This window comes from Malus sylvestris, chromosome 9 (assembly GCF_916048215.2).
Source record: "Malus sylvestris chromosome 9, drMalSylv7.2, whole genome shotgun sequence".
NCBI classification, from domain to species: domain Eukaryota; kingdom Viridiplantae; phylum Streptophyta; class Magnoliopsida; order Rosales; family Rosaceae; genus Malus; species Malus sylvestris.
Window position 1 is genome coordinate 10,786,683 of NC_062268.1, and position 27,286 is coordinate 10,813,968.

The 27,286-nt window shown below is 35.6% G+C and overlaps 3 protein-coding genes and 2 long non-coding RNA genes across 5 annotated transcripts; 2 read left to right on the top strand and 3 right to left on the bottom strand.

Moving 5' to 3' along the window:
• Positions 1–1,851: 1,851 nt before the first annotated feature.
• Positions 1,852–11,994, bottom strand: LOC126582390 (uncharacterized). The gene is made up of 2 exons (XR_007609487.1): positions 11,836–11,994; positions 1,852–2,003 (listed from the first exon to the last, which is right to left on the bottom strand). It is a non-coding gene; the product is annotated as an uncharacterized LOC126582390 (long non-coding RNA).
• Positions 11,995–15,273: 3,279 nt separating this feature from the next.
• Positions 15,274–16,947, bottom strand: LOC126582384 (UDP-glycosyltransferase 71A16-like). Its single transcript, XM_050246530.1, has one exon. The coding sequence runs from the start codon at positions 16,799–16,801 to the stop codon at positions 15,386–15,388; it is 1,416 nt and encodes a 471-aa protein (XP_050102487.1). The 5' UTR covers positions 16,802–16,947; the 3' UTR covers positions 15,274–15,385.
• Positions 16,948–16,993: 46 nt separating this feature from the next.
• On the bottom strand, positions 16,994–19,464 carry LOC126633784 (uncharacterized). Its single transcript, XM_050304339.1, has 2 exons — positions 17,614–19,464; positions 16,994–17,002 (listed from the first exon to the last, which is right to left on the bottom strand). The coding sequence occupies exons 1-2, from the start codon at positions 19,462–19,464 to the stop codon at positions 16,994–16,996; spliced, it is 1,860 nt and encodes a 619-aa protein (XP_050160296.1).
• A 1,611-nt stretch (positions 19,465–21,075) lies between these two features.
• Positions 21,076–21,596, top strand: LOC126582393 (uncharacterized). The gene is made up of 4 exons (XR_007609490.1): positions 21,076–21,089; positions 21,170–21,224; positions 21,344–21,410; positions 21,519–21,596. It is a non-coding gene; the product is annotated as an uncharacterized LOC126582393 (long non-coding RNA).
• A 111-nt stretch (positions 21,597–21,707) lies between these two features.
• Positions 21,708–26,927, top strand: LOC126633785 (serine/threonine-protein phosphatase PP2A-2 catalytic subunit-like). The gene is made up of 11 exons (XM_050304340.1): positions 21,708–21,773; positions 21,942–22,009; positions 22,063–22,114; positions 24,702–24,758; positions 24,890–24,973; positions 25,148–25,219; positions 25,352–25,400; positions 25,551–25,644; positions 25,724–25,831; positions 26,129–26,192; positions 26,424–26,927. The coding sequence occupies exons 1-8, from the start codon at positions 21,708–21,710 to the stop codon at positions 25,592–25,594; spliced, it is 492 nt and encodes a 163-aa protein (XP_050160297.1). The 3' UTR covers positions 25,595–25,644; positions 25,724–25,831; positions 26,129–26,192; positions 26,424–26,927.
• The last annotated feature ends 359 nt before the right edge of the window (positions 26,928–27,286 follow it).

The window sequence follows — 27,286 nt, forward strand, 5'->3', positions numbered from 1 at the left end:
AAAATAAAACCAAATATCATGATTTACATCTTATCTTCGGATGCAAAAATCGATGAGTGTGAAGCCCATAATATATTATTGCTCCCACTTGGGCAAACACTCCTCAAAATGCAAGGTTCATAATAAAACTTAAATAATAATCACGATTTTTCTATGTGAATATTGAAAAAATTAGGTCACAAATTAACATGAAACCCTATAAGAGAATCCAAACTCAAATTTATGTTTTAATTCTAAAACAAAGTCGATTAAAATAAACATTTAGATATCTTAGTAACATCAATTTTTCAACAATAATTTTAATCCAATTTAGAACTCTGGAAAAATTAAGGCAAAAGATTGGTAAATTTACCTACTCATTCTCAATTCTGCAAGATTCATCATGGAAGTAGTCAAGTTGTGGAGGATCGAACCAACTGCAAATTGCATGATTGTTACACCTTTGGGCATAAACTAATCATTCAAAGAAAATACATGCCTAGCTAGCCAAAACATAAAATACAAAAAATACGTATAACTTCAACAGCTTTGGCCAGATGAAAATATGTTGGAAGTACTTTATGATTTGCTATAATACTAGTTTATAATTTGTGAGTGATTTCTTGAAATTACCTTTGGGACAAAAGTATTCACCATAATAAATTGATCTATTTTCAAAATAATCCTTTAGAACAGTAGAATAGATAGCTGTTTTTTTGGATATTCAATGATTCTCAAAATATTCAATTAGACACAAAAGTACGTCATTGTTGACATTGAACAATAGAGTTCTCGAAAGAGGATACATGGTTATTCAGTTATTCGATAGGGACCAAAATGATCAATTAGTAAACTAATGCCACTTTTCCAATTTTCTCTCAAAAGACAATTATCATCATAATCAGAATTGATGCCCAAACCAAACGAATAATCTTTAAATCAAAATTTAATCAGTGTTGTCTATAAAAGTCGTTGGTATTGAGAATTTGCATAAAATGAGGACATATTGGAACCATAAACTTGTACAATAATCGGTAACAATAGATGTGACACATCAGTGAAACATTAATATCACAAACAAAACTAGTTTTGAAGTACCAAAATCAGCAGTACTACTTTAGTTTGCAAATTCACTAAAAACTTAATTCTATTAGATGTCATGAAAATTTTTAGGTATGAACTAGACATATATGCTCACGATTTCGTAAAATTTCATAATTTTTAAATTTTTACAAGTGAGTAATAACTTAATTCCAAAAGAAATGTGCTGCAGAAACGGCAGAAATTCTGTAGTACATACCCGAAACTAAAGAATTTACCAAATATTCGTTTTTACTCCAAAGTGCATGAAAATTTCCATAAATGAAGTAGACATATAAATTTATTCTTACCTAAAATTTCATAATTTTTGAGAATTTGAAAATGGGCCAAAAAGAAAAGCGAAATGGAATATCCTGCAGAAACGGCAAAAATTCTGCAATACATTCTCGAGAATAAATAATTCACCAATAACACATTTTTCATCCAATTCTGGTGAAAATGTACAGATTTAAAATAAACATATCATGTGTATCATACTTAAATTTCATGAATTTAGGAGTTGCGTAGGTATATCAAAATAATATCACAAACAGATTATGCTGCAAAAAATCCAGCAGCATATCACACTTAAAAATTTACCATAAATGCATTTCTTGTACAAAATGGATGGAAAATTTTCTGTGTAAACAATCCATTATAACATGGCAACTTTTCACAAAGATTGGAATTAGGAAATTGTCACACCCCAGACCCGGAGTCGGTAATAAACTCGAACCCGAATCTGAAACGTGAGTTAAAAGCTCAATAAATAAATAAAATTTGACACGGGTTGGAAATAACTCCTCTTATTAAAAATAATTCATGATTATCAAACAAATCAAGAATTCTTTACAACCTACAATAAAGAGATGAATAAAATTTTTATTCTTCCAATCTAATCCGATCTCATCTTGCCTATTCACTTGAACGTCTAGCTCATAAACCTGCATAATAATAAAGGGATGAGCTTTAACAGCTCAGTAGAGACATAACCTTATCACAGTAAATTGACAATATTAAATCAAGTATCATGAAATCATATAGCCAAATCTCAAAACAGCAATTATAACGATGCATGAATGCCATGCAACCTCTTCAGTTACCCCCGTTAATTTATAACATAAAACACGCGAACCTGCACGTCCCATACCATGCATTTTACCCCTGCAGAGGTGGTTCGAATGTTTTATTATAGAAACTAATCCCCATATGATATCCCAAGTTCATAAACCCCTTTTGCTAGTCATCTTATCTAATTCATTGATCTCCAGCCCAAATCACCCACATCGACAATTCTCGTCGATATCCTATTCTACTGTGCACATCGGGCTCGTCTGGAACTGGTTTCACAATGAATAGATTCAACTACACAAAAGATCCTTTCCAACTACCCTCATTTCCATACTTCCAATATGAATACTGAAATTCCCACCACATCAACATGAAGGACACAAATAATATCAATTCATCTTCCATATGTATCATAGTATATTCTTAACGAATAACATTTCAACAATAATTCCATAACCAATCACAAGTAAACACTTAACGAAAGCAATTAGTCAATAACTATTCAACCACATTAATCAACCAAAAAGATTAAGAATATTATCACTTCACGAAATTTAATAAAATCAATTTCCGTAAAGGTTTGCCTTATTTCCCCTACCTGGATTCCAAAGCTAAAATGAAGATCCACATCACTACCAAAAATAACTAACAGTCCACGTACTTATCCACGTCACCACGAAATAGTTAAGCTCCACGTACTTGAATAAAGTCCTTGATCACTCCGAACGCCATATATTTCTTCCTCTCTCTCTCTCTCTCTCTCTCTCTCTCTCTCTCTCTCTCTCTATATATATATATATATATATATATATATATATATATATATATATATATATATGCTCTCTCTCTCTCTCTCTCTCTCTCTCTCTATCTATATATATATATATATATATATATATATATATATATATGCGCGTAGGTATGCATACAAGTATATGCAAACATATATGTCATATAATATGCGTACGACCATATCGATATAAATATATAGACATAATACACGCACACATGAGCTACGGAGCCTGCATTGCGTGCTAGCTCTCCTTCGAAAACATATGGAGATGATCTCCTATTTATAGCAATAGGAGGCGGCTACAAACTCAATGCCAATTAGATAAAGGCTTGGGCATTAAGCAAGTCACCTGCTGGATATTTTTATCTCCACTTTGGATAATAGTTTCTCTGATACAAACACGTCCTACTAATAAAACCATGAGTCGCTTGCATCTCCTTTGTATGCATGTAAACTTACTTCCACCTGTAGTTTGTAGAAAGTTTGATTAACTTTTAGACTTCCACGTGTAAAGAAAGGCCACCTCCTGCTTAATATTGGTGTAGTAATTTGACTACCTCATCTAATCACTTTCCACCTAGCATGCTATTAACATGACAAATGTCTGTGCTGGCATGTTGGTTGATCCCATGTGGCAAACTTAGCCACTCAATTGCTGCCATGTGTCATCAATTCATTGGTCCAGCTGTAAATTCTATATTCATATGAACTTCGAAATGTATTTCAAAAATTCCACGAGCTCATAATAATTCCTACTATCTTCATATAGTGACCTTTTCGATAAATAGTTTCCAAATAATTTTCTTCTTTGGTAATAAATTCTTGGGATCTCACAATCCACCCTCCTTGAAATAAATCTCGTCCTCGAGATTTACTTTAAACCCTCAATTACTTGACAAGTCCAAAGTTTTCACCTGTGATCGAACTTTGATTTCCAAGTGAATCCATAGTTGCATGTACCGCAACGATTCATCTAATTCTCCAAGTCAAATTCGAAATCTTAAGCAACTGGTTACTCATGTTCATATCTAGTACTTAGTCGAACACACATAAACCTCCAGAAAATTGAGGGTACCTTTGCACAATTTTCTTAGCATGCTATATGTTATATTTCTTATTCCATAAATCAACGGACATTCCACTATAGAGTATCAAAGATCCGGTGGCCAATCGGTCCCTTAACTCGAGCGAATGACAATGATTACATGAATAAGAAAAGAAACAACTAGCTAATACTTTCCAGTCTTTATACTGCATGTGCATTCCACTGAATAGTGAACTACTCAACAAATGTAGATGGGTATCTAAATGTCGGATTCTCATCCCCAAATTGTTTCCTCGGCTTCATAGCTTATTGAACTCGTACACTAACCTTGATGCGAATGGTCAACTTCATATTTCTCATGTCGTTTTCTAGTAGTACCTTACCTTTAAGGTAATAAGAAGATCCAATCTTCCATCATTTTGTAAAGATTCTTAATCTCTAATTTTGTCCTCAAATTTTACCCAACACATTAAACTTGTGCAAATATTTCCTTCTCATGTCGGAGTCTAGTTCCCATGTGGTTTCTTCAGTTCCATGGTATTGCCATATAACCTTCACAAGAGGTACTTACCAATTCCTAAGCATTTTCCGTTCAACTATTCAAATCAATACTTCTTCATAGGTACATTATGTATATAGGATCATTCTGACTGCACCTCCAATCTCAAAAGCTTAATTTGCCACAACTCCAGTTGCCTCTAATTACAATCTCATAAAAGTACTTGTAACTAACAAGGGCATTTAACCAAACCCTAACTATAGTTTCCAAATGGAATCATAGCTACATGTGGTATTTCTGATGCCTCAATGGTTTACATCATTCGGTACCCATCACTTAGTTCACTACATTGATTCTCTTATTCTTACCACATGTTATTCATGATTTCATCTTATTCATCTTACAATCCAATGTTGTGTAGTAACAAAGTTCAAATATCCATTGCACAACAAATCTCCGATCTTATTTTCACAATCAAAATATGTGTACCTAACAAACTAAACTTCAACACTACACTTGTGTGTTTGATCTCCACACTTTGGTCATGGATTGAAACCCCAAAACATATGTATACTCCAAGTACTTCTCTTAAAGTAAAATATCATCTGCTCATACTACTTAATGGCCAAATGTTGCTGTACGAATTCATCTTATAACAATCAAGTCTAACATCAAAGTATTTCTCTCCAGTAAGTCGAATTTGATATTTCAGTTTCCCAGTCCTTAATCGCTCACTCTTCCGCCCTTAAGATTTAGAAACCTTTCAATGTCATCCACTTTAGAAAATTCACCCCTTTCACTTCCCCAACATCACGATTTTCCTTGTATATCTTGTAATAATCCTGAAATTAATTTTCAATAATATTGCAATCCTTATATTTATATCCCTTCAGTAACATAACACTAGTAGAAAAACATGTTTGCGCGACGGAAACTTGCGCGACGTAGCAAATTTCGTCGCGCAAAGTATGTTTGCGCGACGCCAAACACAAAACGTCGCGCAAAGATATTTTGCGCGACGACACTTTGCGCGACGAAGGAATGTGTCGCGCAAAGCTGTTTTGCGCGACGAAGGTACATCTACGTTGCGCAAAATAGCTTTGCGCGACGTTGGCTGCGTCGCACAAGATTTTGAAGCAAAACCAAGCTTTTTTCCCTACTTTGCGCGACGTAGGTGGCGTCGCGCAAAGTCGACGACTTTTTCCTCTAAAATAACCACACACAGGGGCCTTTTTCTTCACACTCAACCTCTCTCTTTCACTCTCTTTCAGACTCTCTATCTCTCTCAACCCTCACCATCTTCACCTTCAGGTTTGTATTTATTTGATTAATTAATTAACTATTTATTGATTACATTTATGTTTGGATTTTTTTATTTTTTGTGTATTTATGTTTTTCTTTAATTATCTTTGTCAATGCTTATTTTTAACAAGTTGAGTTTTGGTTTTGAACAATTGAATTAGTAGAATGAATAACTAGAAGTATGAAGGATTTTGATAGGTTTAGGGAAACAAAAGCTAAGAAACTGAAAACTGCTCAGTTAACTTGATCTAATTTAGGGATAGATTGATGTGTGCTAAAAAATGGATAGATTTCATTTCTCACCAAATTGGGAGGAGGAAACTAGAATGTTAGAGATTTAGAGCAGAAGCCAGTTTACAGCTCTAAATATTAGATTTTGTGATATCCACTTGTGTAAATATTTTAAATTGACGATCAAATCATTTCGTTGTATTCATATAGGGTCAAATCATCAAAATCGGAGTTAAAACTACCGTTAAATCGTGCTTTTTCGTTTATAACCGTCGAAAAGTTTTGTCCCGTTACTTGATCTCTGAATGTTTGTTTTTTTGATATTTTTGGCATATGTGATCTCAAAGTATGTACAAACAAGTTTGACGATTTGATCGTTGAAACTAATTTCGTACAATACATTTCCCATCAAGTTCAATGGTATATATATTTAGTAAGTAGATTTTTATTTATTTATTTTGTAGTTATAAGCAAAAGGACAACAACAACAAAAAAAAGCACTTTGCGCGACGTAGGTGCAACGACGTCGCGCAAAGCTGTTTTGCGCGACGCAGGTGCACCTACGTCACGCAAAGTTCTTTTTTTTTTTTTCTTCCTCCCTTTGCTTTTTCTTGTGGTATCTACTTGTGTAAATGTTTTAAATTGACGATCAAATTGGTTCATTGTATTCATATAGGGTTAAAGAGTGTAGCTCTAAAAAATCAACAAAATCGAAGTTAAAACTATCGTTAAATTGTGCTTTTTCGTTTATAACCGTCGAAAAGTTTTGTCTCGTTACTTGATCTCTGAATGTTTGTTTTTTGCCATTTTTGGCGTACGCGATCTCGTAGCATATACAAACAAGTTTGACGGTTGGATCGTTGAAACTAGTTTCGTACAATGCGTTTCCCGTCAAAATGATACATTCACTAACACTTAGAGTTTATTTAATACTTTCATCAAGTATACCATAATATTTTGTGGTATCCACTAGTGTAAATATTTAAATTGAAGATTGAATTAGTTCATTGTATTCATATAGGGTCAAGGAGTGTAGCTCTAAAAAATCATCAAAATCAGAGTTAAAACTACCGTTAAATCGTGACTTTTCGTTTATAATCGTCGAAAAGTTTTGTCTCGTTACTTGATTTCTGAATGTTTGTTTTTTGCCATTTTTGGCGTACGCGATCTCGTAGCATATACAAACAAGTTTGACGGTTGGATCGTTGAAACTAGTTTCGTACAATGCGTTTCCCATCAAAATGATACATTCACTAACACTTAGAGTTTATTTAATACTTTCATCAAGTATACCATAAGATTTTGTGGTATCCACTAGTGTAAATATTTTAAATTGAAGATCGAATTAGTTCATTGTATTTATATAGGGTCAAGGAGTGTAGCTCTAAAAAATCATCAAAATCGGAGTTAAAACTACCGTTAAATCGTGATTTTTCGTTTATAACCATCGAAAAGTTTTGTCTCGTTACTTAGTCTTTGAATGTTTGTGTTTTGCCATTTTTGGCGTACGCGATCTCGAAGCATATACAAACAAGTTTGACGGTTGGATCGTTGAAACTAGTTTCGTACAATGCGTTTCCCATCAAAATGATACATTCACTAACACTTAGAGTTTATTTAATACTTTCATCAAGTATACCATAAGATTTTGTGGTATCCACTAGTGTAAATATTTAAATTGAAGATCGAATTGGTTCATTGTATTCATATAGGGTCAAGGAGTGTAGCTCTAAAAAATCATCAAAATCAGAGTTAAAACTACCGTTAAATCGTGATTTTTCGTTTATAATCGTCGAAAAGTTTTGTCTCGTTACTTGATCTCTGAATGTTTGTTTTTTGATATTTTTGGCGTATGTGATCTCGTAGCATATACAAACAAGTTTGACGGTTGGATTGTTGAAACTAGTTTCGTACAATGCGTTTCCCATCAAAATGATACATTCACTAACACTTAGAGTTTATTTAATACTTTCATCAAGTATACCATAAGATTTTGTGGTATCCACTAGTGTAAATATTTAAATTGAAGATCGAATTAGTTCATTGTATTTATATAGGGTCAAGGAGTGTAGCTCTAAAAAATCATCAAAATCGGAGTTAAAACTACCGTTAAATCGTGATTTTTCGTTTATAACCGTCAAAAAGTTTTGTCTCGTTACTTGGTCTCTGAATGTTTGTTTTTTGATATTTTTGGCGTATGTGATCTCACAGTATATACAAACAAGTTTGATGGTTTGATCGTTGAAACTAATTTCGTACAATACATTTCCCATCAAGTTCAATGGTATATATATTTAGTAAGTAGATTTTAATTTATTTATTTTGTACTTATAAGCAAAAGGGCAAAAAAAAAGCAAAAGGAAAAAAAAAAAAAAAAAAAAACACTTTGCGTGACGTAGGTGCACCTGCGTCGCGCAAAGCTGTTTTGCGCGACGTCATAATCGAAACCTCCGTCGCGCAAAGTGTTAAAATTTTGGCGGTACAATTGTTAATAATAGGCGCTATTTTTAAATTTTCCCAAATAATTTTTTTTCCTCCTAACAAATTTCCCTCTCGAGTCTCGCCCATCTGCAAACAAATTTCCCTTTTGCTCTTATTCCACTCAGTCTCTTGCTCTTCCCTCTCGCCCATCTGCAAACAAATTTCCCTTTCCCCCTTTTTTCCTCCTAGAAATTGATCCGAATAATCGCAATTAGGGTTTTGGATTTGGAATCTGTGTGTTTGTAGAGATTTGATACTAGGTTTGCTGGAGAAGTCAGCTTCTTCGCAGGCGCAGAGAGAGTCCAGACTCCAATCGGACCGTTTGGGACACGTAACAAATCTCTCAAAGCTTTATTTGCTTAATCTCAGTTTGGTTGGTAATTATTTGCTACATTTCGCTTATTGCATCTCCTTCTCTTTAATTTATGTTGCTCTGCTCTGTTTCTTGTTTTCATATGAATGCTTGTTCTAGATCTTTGATTTTTGGAGTTTATATGGTGATTTTATGGATTTAGGTTTTTGTTAACTGATTAGCTTTTTTTTTTTTTTCACGATTTGGAATAATTTTATTTATATTTATGTATTTTGGTTGACTTTGTAGCTGCATTTGTTGTTCCCTGCTTGTTTGGTTGGCTTTGTATCAAGTTCTAAATCTTCCTTGTTACGAGCTTCAAAATTTATAATTACCTTGACCTGCTTAATGATTTTGTGATTGATTATAACTTTGCACTTGGAAGCACATGAAGACTAAAGGAATAGCTAATGGTATGGATAATAACTTAATGGTTTTAGTTATATATATTGATTGTGCGTAGAAGAAAATGGCTAAAAGTAATTGAATAGCCATTGAGCATTTGGGTTTCGTTATGTATTAAAAACATATTGATTTTTATTTTAACATAGGGGACCTGAAGCTCCAGGGCAGCTGCATTCACCTCATTTGGCATTTGAAAGAGCTCGTCCTGCTGCAAGTCATTCTTACCCATCTGCAGGAGTCCATAGGTACGACAACCCTTGTAATTGTACATTCAGTATTTTGTGTTTAAGATGATTTGAGAAAACCAATTACATTTATGGCTGTGTTTGCTACACCGCATTGCTTTGCTGGATTGAGCTAGTATGAGTTAGTCTAAGTTGTATCAAACAGGGTGCTATTTAGCAATCTCACTAAGTGGGACTACTGCCTCACTAGTCTCCTTATTTTAACCTTGTTAAATGAGGGCTTGAACTAGAACTAACCCAAGCGAACACGCCCTGTAGGTTTTTTAAATAAAATAGAGCTTACTGTTTAATTCAATAACTTGAAATGTAAGGTAAGTTATGATTCATTGGCTGCCAATGTAAAAGTAATGTTGTTACCATTTTTATTCATTGGTCAAAGAGAAGAAGATTTGGGTTAGGTCTTCATGTCTTAGTGGCTTTAATTTGGTTTATTGCCATCGCTCAGGGTATTGGGCTTCAAATGCAAAACTTTGGTCAAAGCTATCTCCAACTCCGAATAAACTCTCAGCAAAACTTTGGTCAAAGCTATCTCCATCTCCAACTCCGTCCAACTCCGTCTATCTCTGCATCTAGATAATAGATATCAAAGTTTGAATTTCCATTTCTTATTCTGTTTTAATTTTTATAATAGTTTGATTAGTTTAACTATATCAGTAATTTAAGTTATGCTTTTTAAATGGATTAATGGGCTTCCTACTTTGCTTGATATCAAAGTTCTTAACTACATAACTAGATCACCGAAAATAAGACTTGAATTTGATTACTTATAATAGTTTGATTAGACTTAACTATATCAAAGTTCTTATTATTGCAACCATACTATAGAAGATTCACTAAAGCAATTGATTACTTAGATTTTTTCTCTTCAATTAACTGATACCTACCACATATTGTTTCCGTCAGATCATTGAATCAATTGATTACTTAGATGTTTCCGTCAGATCACTGCAGAGGTCGATTCATTGAATGAGGAAGTGACAACCCTAAAGGGTCATCATGAGGTCCAGGGCGAGTAGATGAGGGAACAGATAAGGGCCCAGGGCGAGCAACTGCAGGCCTATGCCGGGCATATGAGAGGTCTAGTACGAGCCATATAGATGACCGGCCTCCAAATCTCGCTACCAGTACCTGATCTTGCTACTACACCTTCGACCTCCGAGCTACTTCATCATGCCGATACCCAGTAGCCACTTCACCTAGAAGACTATTTGTAGTTTTTTGTTTTTTTATTCGGACATCTTGTATGTACATTTTCATATATTTTATAATTAAATATTTTTCTTTGGTTAATTAATTATTGTTTAGAATTTAATTACAATATTATTAAAAAAATAATATTTTTGACCAAAACCAAAAAAAGTGATCTAATTCACTTTGCGCGACGAAGAGGTTACATGCGTCGCGCAAAGTGGCTTTGCGCGACGTAGGTTGCGTCGCTCAAAGTCCCTTTGCGAGATGTAAGATGCGTCGCGCAAAGCCACTTTGCGCGACGCAGGGGTTACATGCGTCGCGCAAAGCCACTTTGCGCGACGTAGGCTGCGTCGCGCAAAGTGGCTTTGCGCGACGCATGTAACCCCTTCGTCGTGCAAAGCCTTCTGTCACTGCCTTGCCGCGACGGTTTTTGCGCGACGAAGGTTCGTTGGGCAAAGTTTTACGCGACGTTTTTTGACTTTGCGCGACGAATGACCTGCGTCGCGCAAAGTGTTTTTTGTACTAGTGTAATCAACTCTATATAAGTCTAATATTCAATGGCTGGCCCATATTAAACTTTCCGATGCTAGTTACCAGCTATGAGACACTCTAACAATAATTTGAAATATCACTTGTAATATAAGTCCACAATTTGTTATTGTTATTTCCTTTTTGTTAAACAATAAGCCTAAGCTTCACTTTACCTTGAACCCATTTCTTTTTCTTCTATTCCAATTCTAACCACAAGACAACTTCAACACAATTCTCATTCCAGTAACTCGATTCCAATCAAGTGGTAGTCCACGTCCAAATTTAATAGTCCAAACTCCTATTAAATCCTAAATTCCAAGTCACCAATTTATGGCACTCCCACTTTCCCTTTCTCTACTGTCTTTCACTTTTTCTTTATACTTATATCACCAAGAGTGTATGCTTGTGGTTTTCATTCCCTCTAGGTCCTTTGCTCTTATTTTCACCACCATGCATCTTCAAAAAGAAGCTTTTATTTCTTCCAGTGATACACCACCCTTCATAATACACATCCAATGTATCCAATCCAATGTATCCAATTCAATCCTATGTATACAAATGCGCAATAAAAAACGAAACTTTTCTATCAAATTGATATACAGAATAAGCAAGCTGGAGGAGAGGCAGTACCAAAAACACAACCAAAAGAATCTCTGGTGCTTCTCTAAGCCAGAATGCTGAATTTCATCACCTGGGTTCAGTCGAGCATCATCGATTCATCATTCCTCATAGCTTTTATCTTCACAGCCCTCCTTCTCAACCCGTATAATGATTCGGAAAACGAAGCATCTGCAGAAGAAAACAAACAGAACCCAGAAAACAAAATCAAATTCCTGAACAAAGTACCGACAGAACAGAAGAGAACAACCACTGATCGATAGAAGAGTCGGAATTCCGAAAACGTGCCTGTAGTTCGTAAGCTATGAGTTTCGAGAACGAGCACGAGCAAGGAGAAGAACTGGTCCTCGTAGTCGAGAACCCTGTAGTTCGTAAGCTGTGGAGGAAGGGGATACAAAAAGGGAGGGTTCAAGATCTGGATCTACGGGGAAAATTGAAAAAAGAGCTTGAAGGTTCTTGGGAAATTGAAAAACAAAGCGCCCATTTTTCACTATTGGACCGCCAATTTTATCGCAACTCGCGCGACGTAGTTATACAATTTGACGTCGCGCAAAATGGTTTTGCGCGACGTACATATAAAGGGGTCACGCAAAGTATTTTTTCAAAAAACAAAAATATTATAAAAATTACTGAAAATGTGATTTTCCTCCTTTCAAAACTTTTTTTTTTTAAATAAACCCCACAAAAATATATTTTGCTAACAAAAACCCACAATAATTTTTTCTATATATATCATTCAATATCTTAAGTGTTATAAGTACAAAATAAATAAATTAAAATATACTTTATATATACCATTGAACTTGATGGGATACGCATTGTACGAAACTAGTTTCAACGATCAAACCGTCAAACTTGTTTGTATATGCTTCGAGATCGTATACGCCAAAAATCGTAAAAAAAAAACATTCAGAGATCAAGTAACGGGACAAAATATTTCGACGGCTATAAACGAAAAATCATGATTTAACGGTTAATTTAACTCCGATTTTGATGATTTTTTACAAATACGCTTTTTAACCCTATATGAATACAATCAACCATTCTGATCGTCAATTTAAAACATTGACACAAGTGGATACCACAAATCTTATGTTATACTTGATGAAAGTATAAATAAACTTCAAGTGTTAGTGAATCTAATGTTTTGATGGGATACGCATTGTACGAAACTAATTTCAACGATCCAGCCGTCAAACTTGTTTGTATATGCTTGGAGATCGCATACACCAAAAATCGTAAAAAAAAAACATTCAGAGATCAAGTAATGGGACAAAACATTTCAACGGATATAAACGAAAAATCACGATTTAACGGTTATTTTAACTCCGATCTTGATGATTTTTTACAGCTACGCTCTTTACCCCTATATGAATACAATCAACCAATCCGATCATCAATTTGAAACATTGACACAAGTGGATACCACAAAATCTTATGTTATACTTAATGAAAGTATAAATAAACTTCAAGTGTCAGTGAATCTAATGTTTTGATGGGATATGCATTGTACGAAACTAGTTTCAACGATCAAACCGTCAAACTTGTTTGTATATGCTTCGAGATCGCATACGCCAAAAATCGTAAAAAAAAAACATTCAGAGATCAAGTAACGGGAAAAAATATTTCGACGGCTATAAACGAAAAATCATGATTTAACGGTTAATTTAACTCCGATTTTGATGATTTTTTACAAATACGCTTTTTAACCCTATATGAATACAATCAACCATTCTGATCGTCAATTTAAAACATTGACACAAGTGGATACCACAAATCTTATGTTATACTTGATGAAAGTATAAATAAACTTCAAGTGTTAGTGAATCTAATGTTTTGATGGGATACGCATTGTACGAAACTAGTTTCAACGATCCAACCGTCAAACTTGTTTGTATATGCTTGGAGATCGTATACACCAAAAATTGTAAAAAAAAAAGCATTCAGAGATCAAGTAATGGGACAAAACATTTCAACGGATATAAACGAAAAATCACGATTTAACGGTTATTTTAACTCCGATCTTGATGATTTTTTATAGTTACGCTCTTTAACCCTATATGAATACAATCAACCAATCCGATCGTCAATTTCAAATATTTACATAAGTGGATACCACAAAAGAAAAAGGCAATGCAAGAACCCCAAAAGAAAAGCAAAAGAGAACAAAAAAAATTAAAAAACAAAAAGAAGACTTTGCGCGACGTAGGTATTTGTCGCGCAAAACAACTTTGCGCGACGTACGTACGCGTGCGTCGCGCAAAGTTGGTAAAAAAAGGGGGAAACTTTCTTTTTTTTGGCGCCAAGATCTTGCGCGACGCACCAAACGGCGCGCAAAGGTAGTTTGCGCGACAGACAAATTTATGAGTCGCGCAAAACAATTTGCGCAACGTTATGGTTCGTCGCGCAAAGTACAGTCGTGCAAACATCCTTTGCGCGACGTTTAGTGTTTAGGGTCGTGCAAACATACTTTGCGCGACGAAATTTGTTGCGTCGCGCAAGATTCCGTCACGCAAACATGTTTTTCTACTAGCTGTCATTTGCTAATTTTTTTGGTCAATCTTTTTTCTAGGGATTCTGTGATCGTGACCTTTTATCGTACATCATAAAGTTAAAAATTATTTTAAAATTAAAAATTAAAAATTAAATATAAATAGTACCTAACAAAAACTGACCGTACAATGTACGATGAACGGTCACGATCACAAGATCTCTAGGATCCTAGAAAAAGGATCCGGCGTGGATCCTTTCCCAGCTAGTACATGCAGTTGTCTGCAGTTGAGATCTAGGAGTTGGAAACCAATAGAAATTAAGAAGAGAAGAAGAAAAGTGAGTCATAATTTATTGCTAGTTGTAAGTAAAAGACTGTTAGAAAGGCCGTAGAAAAATCACACATAAAATGAGCGTAGAAAAATCACACATAAAATGTCGTGCATAAAGAGTAGAATTAGTTGTGACCATTTGTTTCTTTGAATACCACACAATTACACAAGACTTATCTGTATATATATATATATATATATATATGAAGTATTTGTGCATCATATGTTTAATTCAGTTGTATATGGTGATTGAGTGGCATATCGATGGATTACAAGTTTACAACAAACACCATGTACAACTGAAGAATGTAAATTTATCTGCTCAAATAAATTGATCCAGACACTTTTAAAGCGTCACAGTGATAGTTTCACAGTGTTAGTACATGTCTATTAAGTAGTTGGCAATGCTCAACAGTTGTTTTTTTTTTTGTAATGAGGAGTTGGTCATCTCAGGCTTCCATTATAGCTAAAAAAAGTCTACGTGAAAATGATGTCAAGGTGAATTTTTAGGCATGCATGTTGTATGACTTTGTTTTGGCAGTATTAGGCGCACATACCAGCTGATCGCAGTTATTTGTTGACAAATATGTTAGCAAGTCAGATTTTCAAAGAACAGAAAATATCACCATTAGATCTTAAGATTTAATACGTAAATTATGTTAATAGAAAATTTACAATACAAACGTTGCAAATTACAATATGAAAAATAAACGAGTAAAATATAAAACCCACCCACTAAATTAAATTTGATTAATAAAACGTTCCAATGAAGAGTAAGAAGAGCCACCTTCCACCAAGGTTTTCTTGCTCTTTTCACTCATCTCCTTCACTCTTTTCCGTACATCACCGTCGCGCTCCATCACTTGCCTTATCCCTCTTTCTATATCTTCTGCACTCACCAACACGTCACTGTCTTTCCTATAATCCAACTTAATCTCCACTGCCAATCCCAATTCCTTAACCAGTTGAAAGGCATTCAGGTTTTGCTCCGCGTACATTGGCCACGTGGCAATCGGCACCCCGTTCCATAAACTTTCCAACGTGGAATTCCACCCGCAATGTGATACAAACCCTCCGATCGCCGGATGGGCCAGGATGGCCGCTTGCGGGGCCCAACCTATCACCTTCCCAATCGGAGCTGTCCGATTAAGAAACCCTTCGGGCAAGACTGCGTTTAGATCCGCATAGTCGCTTGGCATAGCTATCTTGCCTTTAGGTGGGGGCCGGCGTAGGGACCACAAAAACCGCTGCCCGCTATGCTCCAGCGCACAAGCTATCTCTTTCACCTGGGCCTCACTGAAACTTCCCATGCTCCCAAAACATAGGAACACCACCGACAAAGAGGGCTGATCATCGAGCCACCTGAGGATATCCGAGCCCTTATTTTCATCACATCTTTTGAGGTTCAATAAGGGCCCCACTGGATACACGGGTGGGATTTTATCATCAAAATCAAGATAATGCAGAGCATGCAAATCCAGCTCCAAGAATGTATTTACCAAAATACCCTTGATTTGTCTATACCTGCTGGTATAGTTGAGGATTGATTCGGTGATCTCTTTGTCCGCAAACGTACCGGGCAAGACTGCGGCAGGGCAAGGGTTGATGAAACTCGGGACGGCCAACTCAGCGCTCGAGCGCGTAAACTCAGTTATATCTATGCCGCCCTCGTCGCGAAGCAATTGAAAATGGAACAAAAGTGCGAGCAGCGAAGCGTTGGAGGTGAAGAACGCGTAGGAGGGAACCATGAATTCGTCAGCCACGTCAACTAGGGTTGCGCATAAAAAGTCGATCACGAAGCCGGCAAGCCGAGGCTTCGACATCGACTCAGACTGATCTGACTCAGAGAGTAGGTTGACAACGGCGTCTCTGATGTGAGTTTTGTGATTTTCGACGAGGATTTTGATCAAGGACCCGTGTTTGGGGATGGCTTCTTGTTTGTCCGGTTGGGCTTCGGGGAGGTTGACGAAGTTGATGCGGTGAGAGATTGAAGAGTCAGCGATGGTGAATGGTTGGTCGTAGGGAAGCTTCATGACGAGGACTGTGATAAACAATTGGTCGTCCCGAGCAACGAGTTGCTCTGCAATCTCGATCGCTGATACGATGTGGCCAATAACCGGGCCGGGAACGAAAACTAGTTGTGCTGGTCTCTTCATCTTTTCGGAAATGGCAATGAAAAGCTCAGCTGTTTTATTTAGAAAAAATGTTTCATATTATAGTAGAGTGGTGTGATGTCATGCCTTCGCTCACAGTTTCTGAATTACTGGCCAAGTCAAGATCTTAATTAGTTTTAATATTGGAAAGACGGAAATCAAGCCAGAGGATTACTTTAGTCTAAAGAAGGCTTTTCAATTGCACTGTACAAATGAACAGTGTTTGGAGCCGAATTTCACTTTATTTACAAAATTGCCACCGCCCCTTTACTGATGTTCAGATTGAAATTTCTATTTATTTACGAAATTGCCACCGCACAGTGTGCAATACTTTTCCGTCTGTTCCATCCTCTCTTTCATGCCCTCTTTCTCTCCCGACTCTCTCTGTAAACATCCATCAAATCCCCCCATCCCTCCCTTTTCTCACTCTGTAACTTCCCTCAGATCCCTCACCGATTCTCTCTCTCGCCATTCTCAGTCTCGCCAGCCTCGAACTCCTTGACAGCTCGCCATTCTCACTCTGTATGTTCGGCTGAGAGCAGTGGCGAAGCCAGGATTTCTCGAGGGGAGGGGCGAACTTAAAAGAGTGCAAGGTTAAAGAAAAATGGCAACAACTAAATCTTTTTATATAGTAATGTCTTCCATAATTAATCAATACAAACAAATTACAATTGTTGCCGGCGAGGTTTCATGTCATGAAAACGTCGCATAATAGGCTCATTATCAATAAAAGCAAATACATCTTTCTCAATGTAAACAAGCATGCTATCACTCAACCATTGATCTCCCATTTTGTTACGCAATGGTGTTTTCACAATCTTCATAGCAGAAAAAGCTCTCTCCACCGAAGCGGTTGCAACCGGTAACACCAAAGCCAATGTAAGAAGTTTATACACTAACATATAACTTTCAGACCTCCCGGTCTTCACTAACTCTTGTGCAAGATCATTAATTCCTCTCAATGATGAAAACTCACTATGCATCTTCATATCATGAATGTAATTGTCAAGTTGAATTGGAAGATTCATGAGGTCCATACGATCAAAATCTTGAGAATAAAGTTTGGCTAAACGAACAATTTTTGCTTTGTCAAAAGATGCAAAATTATTCACCGGACTCAAACAAGCCATACAAAGAAGTAACTCGGTGTTTACCTCATTGAAGCGATCATTCAACTCCTTTAGTTGCATATCAAGGACTTGAAAATAGAGGTTCACACGATAGTAATGGAAGTTTGTGATTTTTGGAGCTTTACGCCTTGATTTTCCAGGTACGAAATGCAAATCCTCCATGTTAGGAACGATAATATCATGCTCCTCACAAAACTTTTCTACATCATGAAGCAAGTCCCCAAAGTCATCATCTCTCAAGGATTGTAGTCTTTGCTTGCATACTTCCACTAACGCCATTGCATTCACAATATCTTGATCTTTCTTTTTCAATGCTTGTGATAACTCATTTGTAATTCCCAATATAAGTCTCATCAAGAAAAGGTGAAATGCAAAATCAAAAGTTTGTATGTCTTTGAATAACCTAGTTGCTTCACCGAGATTATCTTGGTTGCGATCACTTTTAATCCATTCAACCACCTCCACCACGGCTTCAAACATAACAATAATACTAACTATAGTATCATAATGCGAGTTCCACCGTGTATCACATGGACGCATGAGACTCATTTCTTGATTTAACCCTTTACCCGTTTCAAGATTACCAAGATCAAGAGCTTTCTGAATTTGTTCTTGTTGTTTCTCTCTAAATGCATCACGACGCTTACACAATGATCCAATAAGATTCACCAAACTACTAGCATTAATGAAGAAATTGGCAACATCCTCATTTTCCTTTGCCACGAATACAAGAGCTAGTTGAAGTTGGTGTGCAAAACAATGAATATAAAATGCTTGAGGGTATTTGTTCAAAATCTTTGTTTTAAGACCATTCAACTCACCTTTCATATTGCTAGCTCCATCATAGCCTTGTCCTCGTAACTTAGACATACTCAAATTTGTTGTAGCAAACAATCTCTCAATGGCATCTTCAAGCGAGCTACTAGTTGTAGAGGAGACATGTTGAACACCCAAAAACTTTTCAATTGCTTCTCCTTTTTTATTCACATAACGCAATACCACCGCCATTTGCTCTTTAGTTGAAGAATCACGTGCTCCATCAACCAAAAGAGAAAAAAATGCACCTTCCATATCTTTAGTGATTGCACCTACAGTTTCAATGGCACAAGCACGGACAAGATCTTTTTGAATATCGGAAGAAGTATACTTAAGATTCTTGGGAGCATTCTCAAACACAACCTTCCTAACTTGTTCATTATGCGTGGAAAGAAATTGCATAAGCTCTAAATAATTGCCCCTATTGCTTGATTTCAACGATTCATCATGGCCACGAAAAGGTAAACCTTGTCCCAACAACCATCTTGTGCACTCAAGTGAGGCACTCAATAAAGTACGATAATTAATGTGAGCTTCATCGGTTTGCTTAATCACAAATGTTTCAATGTGTTGTTTTTGTGTCATCAAATCTCTAGCTTGTTGTATAGCTTTATTATGAAGACTTCCAACACCTCCCTCATGGACTCGAAGATTTTTGGGTCCTTTCTTCCAATTTGTAAACCCTATCTCAGTGAAGACATCACTTCCAGTGCTACCCATTTGATCAAAATCACATTTGAAAAGATAACAATAACGGCAAAATGCAGCATTTTTTGATATACTATACTCCAACCACTTAAACTTATCAAACCAACCAATGATAAAACATCGATTGTCACTAACCTTTCTTGGCATGATGTGGTCTCTAGGTTGACAAGGATCATTTTGGAGATAGTGTCTACGAATTGCTTCACGATAATTAGGTGGATAATCAAGCATTCGACGTCTATGTGCAGGGTCTGCAGGAAGATTAGCCAATATTTCATCCAACTCAGTGGCCTCACTTTGTTGTGACCTACTTGGAATATTTGAAGGAGGACTTCTTGGAATATTTGAAGGAGGAGGAGGACTACTTGGAATATTTGAAGGAGGAGGACTACCCAAAATGTTTGAAGGAGGATTTAAACATTGTTTCTTATAGTATCGTTCCATTACGTAACTGTAAAATGAAAAGAAATAAAAATTCTTAGACTCTATGAATACAACTAAGCAATTCAACTAATCATATTCATATGAATACAACTAAGTAATTTAACTAATCATATTCATATGAATACAACTAAGCAATTCAACTAATCATCCATCAAGATTCAAAGAATTCAAATTTTAATTTTCATCCTAAAAAATAATTTTATAATTTCATTCAAAATGTGGCTTATTACCAACAATTCGTATCAATAATTTATCTATATGTACAATTTATACATACACATGATTCTTCTAATTCCCAACAATTTATCTATATGTACAATTACATGTACAATTATACATACACATGATTCTTCTAATTCCCAACAATTCGTATCAATAATTTCACCCTAAAAAATAATTTCACCCTAAAAAATAATTTCATAATTTGTATTAAATAACCATGACATGAATAATCAATAACTTATAACCATATCATTTTATTCACATAATTAAGGTAGGGATTATGCATTTAAGAATTAAAAAATTTACCTTTAAATAGTGATTGGAGCCGGCTCAATCTCAGAGGAGATGAGAGTGGCTCACTGGCTTGTGGAACAGAAATTAAAGAGGACTTTGTGGCTTTGGCTTGGCTGCTGGAGTTTGAGGAGCAAATTTGGCTGAGATGGATATGGTGGCCCGCTGTGTGTGTTGATAATTGATGAAGAAGAAGACAGAAGAAAAGGATAGAAAAGAGTAAAGGCAGTGTGGATGGGGTGTGTGTGTGGGGCGGGGGGGGGGGGTACAGACAGAAAAATTAAATCTAGGGTTTCATTGGGGTGACACGCGGAAGCGGTCCCCCACCCCATTATAATATATTTTTTTTAAATTCAACATCAAAACGGTGCCGTTTTGATTTAGTTTTTTAAATTTTTTTATACCAGGTCCAAAACAGCATCGTTTTGGCCTGGTTTTAAAAAAAAATAAATTATAATGCAATCTGCAGTGCAGATTGCCCAGAAAACCCAGAAAAACAGAGGACTCTGCCTCTGCTGCGTGAACCATTCTTTTCCGGCGAGGCGCGCGAGGGGAGTGGCGAAGACCCGGGGTCCAGTGGTATTTCCCGACGAGGGGAGTGGCGGCCGCCACTCCTCGCTCCCACGTGGCTTCGCCACTGGCTGAGAGAACTCATTCAACCGTAGAAACGAGGTGTGAAGGTGCGGACTTTACCAATTCTGAGCTTTCTTTTCCAATTAATGTCTGAAAATTGACAATTTAAAAATTTTTGTTTTATCAGAAACGATCGGAGGAAGTGGGAAATGGCGAGCGCAGTGGACCCAATTTCATGGCAGGTTGGTTTAAAGCAGTTCCAAAATTTGGGATCGTTTTAGATATTTTTAGGTTTTTCTGATTTTTGAAAAAACCATGGTTAAGAGTAAATTCATTATAATTTAATTTTTATTGAATTCAGGTAACCATCTTCAGTTTTTCGGTTTGATTTAAAGGGATTTTTTAGGTAGAAAAGCTAGGGTTTTCCGGTGAGTTCTTCGGGTTGTACATCCGGGTGGCTTTAATTTGTTTAAATTTGGGGCTTTTGTGATTTGGGACTTATAAATGATTTGAAATTTACGTTTTTCTAATTTCAGTTCCCACTCAGAAGTTTGTACTGCCTCATCATTAGAACTGTTTCCTTTTGCTCTTCTTCTCGTCACAGATCCACAGGCCATCAAGGTATGTCATTTAATTATATATTTTATATGTATGTATTGTATTATGCATGTGTGTGAATGCGTTTTTCTCTGTTAATCTGTATTGGTTTTCTTCTGATTTAGTTAATGGACTTTGTTTTTATTTCAGATAATTTGGTTCATGCTAAAGTTATTGAAAGTACGATGGAACCAGTGATCTTTCAATAAGGTTGGTTCTTCTATATTTGTATCCTTTTGGTCGTTTTGAATGGACTTCCTATATTCTTAATGAAGCTAAATTGAATAGCTGTTTTTCGTATACTGTATTTGCTTTGTTAAATTAGTTCTTTTTTTGTTGAAAAATGTTATTTGGTTTTGCAGATCAAAGTTTTTCAGCAAGAAAATTATCTGTCAAATTATATTTATTGTTATAATTCTATATGTTCTTGGTTTGCATTTATTTTACTTGATTGTATTAGTGGTTGCTTTTGTTTTCATCCAGCTACCAAAACTTTGCCTACACTGTCCATCTCTGTTCTCCGCCGTCCATCACTGTAAGTCCTTTTTCTTTTTTCCAGATTTTTCAATCATTTTATGTTTCATTTTTTGAAATCTTCATGTTTGTGCATATATATATATATATATATATATATATATATATATATATATATGTGTGTGTGTGTGTGTATATTGTTAGATATGGGACTGTAAGCAGTAGTGGATTAGTGTCAAATTGCACTTATTTAGTGGTTGGGGCGTAAGTAATGTGCTTATGCGTATGTGTTTGTTAGTTTTAATTTAAGTTTTCTGCATTTAAAGAGTGGTTAAAGAAAAGTTGTATGTAATTGATTTTCTGCTATAATGTTTTGAATTCCTTATTTATATAGTTCTACATGTTCTTGGTTTGCATTTATTTTACTTGATTGTATTAGTGGTTGCTTTTGTTTTCACCCAGCTACGAAAACTTTGCCTACACTGTCCTACACTGTCCATCTCTGTTCTCCGTTGTCCGTCACTGTAAGTCCTTTTTCTTTTTCGAGAATTTTCAATCCTTTTATGTTTCATTTTCTGAAATCTTCATTTTCAATGCATATGCAAATCTGTGCTGAAATTCCTCTCTAGGGATTTTCGTTTGTAGTAGGATTGAATCGTTTAAATTCATCATCATCATTGTATGAGAGTGGCCATTTTTATGTTGTTGTCATCTTTCTTGATATCCTAATTGATTTGACTGGATTAATATGCTCTTAGTAATGCATTCTGGCAGCAGTATGCATGTTAATTCAACCGAAGAGTTAAGGTTCTATCACACAACAGGAAACTGGATTGATACCTACTACCTGGCTATCAGTAAATGCTTAATAACAAATTTATACAGATTATAAAGGTTCATGCATTCACAATCTCATTTTAAACTTGAAGGTAGTTGAGCTGAATATACTGAAAGATAGAGATGCGCGCACCGCTTTCATCATTTCAGTTATGAGAAAAATGTTTGAAAATAAAATATATTAATTTTTGGTTCGGATTATTTAATCCACATGAGAGCTATTGCCTTAAGGTCATGAGTTTTTTGTTGTAATTGGCTTTTCTTACGGGTCAACACAACACAAGCTTTACTACAGCACTAGCTAATACTTTACTAGACTAAAGTAGAATGATTGTGTTTTCCAATTTGTCTGATTGTAATCAATCAATAATTTATTAAGCCAGTAGACTAAAGTAGAATGATTGTGTCTTCCAATTTACTAGAGCACTAGCAAACAATCAACTTTCTGAATCCCAATTTGTTTGCAGCGTGTCAGCAATGAATTAAAATGGGAAGTTGGGCTGAGTTGGCACTTGATTGGGCTTTAGACTGAGAGAGTAATCTGGTACAATAGAGCCGATACTAACATCTGGTTCTGTCTAGACTCTAAATCACATCTTTAGTCGTCACATTTGAAACTTTGAATTCTTGAGTTTATACAAATTTTAATTCTCATTAGTTAATGCTTAACATTTGGCATTTTGTTTAGAATAAAATCATTCCAATTTTTTGGTGTGTTTTTAGGCGGGATTTGGGATATGGTTTACGTTTGGCCTATGTGAGTTATCCCTGCTACAGGAATGACCTCTGTTAAATTTGTTTTTCCTAAGCATTTTCTTTTGTTTAATGTCAAAACTATTTATAAAACATATTTATAAGCAAGTGTTTATATTAGGAGGTGGTATGTTGACTAAGCTTTTAAATTAGAAGGTGGAGGTGTCTTTAAGGTTTAATGCAATAGATAAGTGGGTTAGATTTCTCAACTTTTAAATTGAATGTACCACTGATGTGGGTTTTCGACCTTCTATTGGATTTATCACTGGGTTAAAAATTCTAAAGAAATGCATGAACTTGGTGGTTATAATGATGTGTTCTGCTGTTAGGGTTGGGTATTGGCAATGTGGGTGAGATCCCATTTTCTGTGACACTGCAGGTTTCCGCCTTTGGGATTTGTGAAACAGGAAAAACGAATTTTGGGTGTCTGAGTCCAAGGCCATAAAAACCAAATCTTTCAACAGATTTATAGACCTTTGCAGAGTTATGATTAACAGAGATTTCGTGGAACGCAGTATTTGAGTCTGTTTTTGGCTAAATGTGAACATTGTAATACATTGTTAAGGAGATACCTTGAATTTTCCCTTATCTGGACAGTACTGAAATCAGTAATGTGAAACCTCCTTAGTTTACGTTCCATTGTTGGAGGAAACTCTATACAACTTTTGATTTGCCAAATAATCTGCATGCTGTGTATGTGCTTTATAGTGCATGTAATCATATCAATATTTCTTGGGGATGGATGGAGGGTTGTGTGGGTATGCTAGGCTGATAGCATACTTTTTTGCTTCAAAACTGAGTTGCTATGGTGCTTCTTGGATTTCAGAACATTGACTATGTTCTATGGTACACCAGCCTATACAATGTTATACAGAATAGGACCAAAATATTTGCTTTTTGAAAGCGCTAATGAGCAAGAAAATGGAAATCTGTATTGAAATGGAAGCATGTTCAATTTAATGTTTGTTAAATGACCTTTTTTTTATTATGGTTTCTTTGGAGTTTCTTTTTCATTCAGTGATGTAAAATTTTCATCTTAATTTGTTTGTTTAATATAGGTAAGGGTGCTCTGCGAGAAGGCCAAGGAAATATTAATGGAAGAAAGCAATGTCCAGGTGGGCCTTTTTAGTTGCAAGTTTCTGTTTCATGTCTTTCTTTGTATTGTTTCATACAGGTTTTGGACCTATAAAGATTTGGGCATGTCATGAGGTAAATGAATAACCATTTTGGGTTTTACGTGTTGCAGCCTGTAAAAAGCCCTGTAACTATATGTGGTGATATTTATGGACAATTCCATGATCTGGCGGAGCTTTTCCGCATTGGAGGAAAGGTATTGTTCTGATTTGGGCTATTTAATTTATCGTATGTGTTCTTCAAGGTTGTTAATTGGTTGCTACTTATTGGTGATGTTTTCTCTTTCTTATTTTGTAGTTTTCTGGTTTGTTCTGCTGGATGCTTCACTTTCCAAAAATAACATTAATTTCCTGTTGCAATTTTTTTGCAGTGCCCAGATACAAACTATTTGTTTATGGGAGATTATGTGGACCATGGCTATTATTCAGTTGAAACAGTGACTGTAAGTATTGAATATTTTTATTTCTACTTCTTATCTTTCAATTAGTTAAGCTATAATTTTAGGGTTCTCCTTCTGGCACTAAGATAAATGTATTTTGGAAACTCTGTGCAATGATTTGGTTTGATTATTTAGGGTTTTGATCAATGGCAAGCCCAAAAGGCCTTACTATCTACCTCTGGAGGTATGCCAGTTTCTTTTGATTTTCATATCATTCTTTCTTAGACTCTTAGTCTTATCTTTTTGGAACTCCTCTGTCTGATATCTAGATTTGTGCTTTCCCATGGGGTTTCTCTTGGTGTTTTAGCTTTGTTCATTTGTTTCGCTTCAACAGTATACAAAAGCATTATCTTCAAAGCAGAGGGCATCCTGAGTTGAAAAATTAAGGCAGAAGCCTCAGGAAAGAATAAGAACTATGACTGATATAGGTTTGCAGGTCATGAAAGGTTTAGTTTCTTTACCACATATTGAAATAATTCTTCTTGCTCATTTGATTTACTATTGCAGGCTATGAAAAAATACCAGTATGATGATGATCCTGTGCTTGCTACATGTGGTATTTCTATAAATAAGGACTTGACTCAGGTCAAGGGCGGTGTTCTTGAGACTCCGAAGGTAAACTGTCACTTTATATATGGGCTCTGCGGGGTTTTGGGGGGGGGGGGGATTTGCGACTTGGATATTTCAAATGAGCTCAATGTGGCTCATAGGTTGCATCGAATGCACAAATGAGCTCAATATGGCTCATCTGTTATAGAGAATTAGAATTTGCGACTTGGATATTTCAAATGACTAACAATTTAACTTTTCTTCCCTGTCAATTTTAGTGCTTTTTCTTTTCTTATTACTTTTAGGAGTTCATTTTTGAGATATATTATGACTAACAAACTTGAATTTTTTGCTATTTAGTAGTGAATTTGTAGCACAGTGGAAATATGTGGAATGAGGGCGATGTCTTCTACTTGCTCACCCAAAGGTTCCAATTTTTTGCATTCTTTTGGGGTTTTTTTTTTAAATTTTATTTATGAAATTTGATGACTAATTTTTAAATAATGAGAAATTAGTTCTTCGATGTGAAATGTTCATTTTTCGGTGTTTCTATTAAAACAATGAAATCTTAATCTTCTATCAAATGGGTTGTAATTTGAAATGTTTTAATGTAAACTGTTCACTGATTATGGTTGTAGTGGGTTGGTCTGAATTGCAGGATTATTAAGGTCTGGAAAAGTTGTAGCCTGAGATGGACCAACTATCAGAGGCCAAACTTGAAGAGAGGTCTTTTATCATAATATGAGGAGAAGATATGTGGGATGAAGAGGTGAGTGAGAGAAACGGTGAGGTTTTATTTTCTGATTTGGATTTTGAAATTGAGTAATTTTCTGCTTTGTGTCTTTTGAGTAGGTGTGGGATTTACTTTCATGCCAGGGGTTGTAATGGGTGGATTGGATGTAAAACTTTCTTTTCGAATTTCAATCCCCCCTAAGTCTCTTCATTCCAACCAAACATTTGAGGATTTGGTTTTAATTGTTTGTTTGGACTTTTGAGCTTTTGACCAATTATTTGGATGCTAGGAAAATTTACATGCTATTTGGATACTAGGAATATTCATGGAACTCAAACAAGATTGTTTTCATAATTTTTTGAGAAATGTGGAATTTCGTTTCAGATGGTATTGACTATTTTTCAAAATCCTATAATCTGATCGAAGTTCTGAATTTCTATTAAGAACAATATTAGTTGTTTTTGGTTCAAGAAATTCCAACATTCTTTGTTGGTCCTTGAAATTTTCATTAGCATTGAATATAGTGGTTGTTGGGGCAGGTGTGCATGGAAGATGAGAGGACGATCTTTGTGTCCCTCGAAACTTCGGGAAGCTCGATGATTCGTCTATGTTTCGCGAACAGGTTTGTTCATGTTCTAAATGTTAATATTTAGTGTATTTACACTCAGGTGTTAAGCCATACGTATATAGATGTATGCATGTTGTTTGTTTTCCCCATAATTTTCATATAATTTATGAAGAATGTATACGAACGACAACGATTGAGTGGATTATGCAAGTCTCCACAT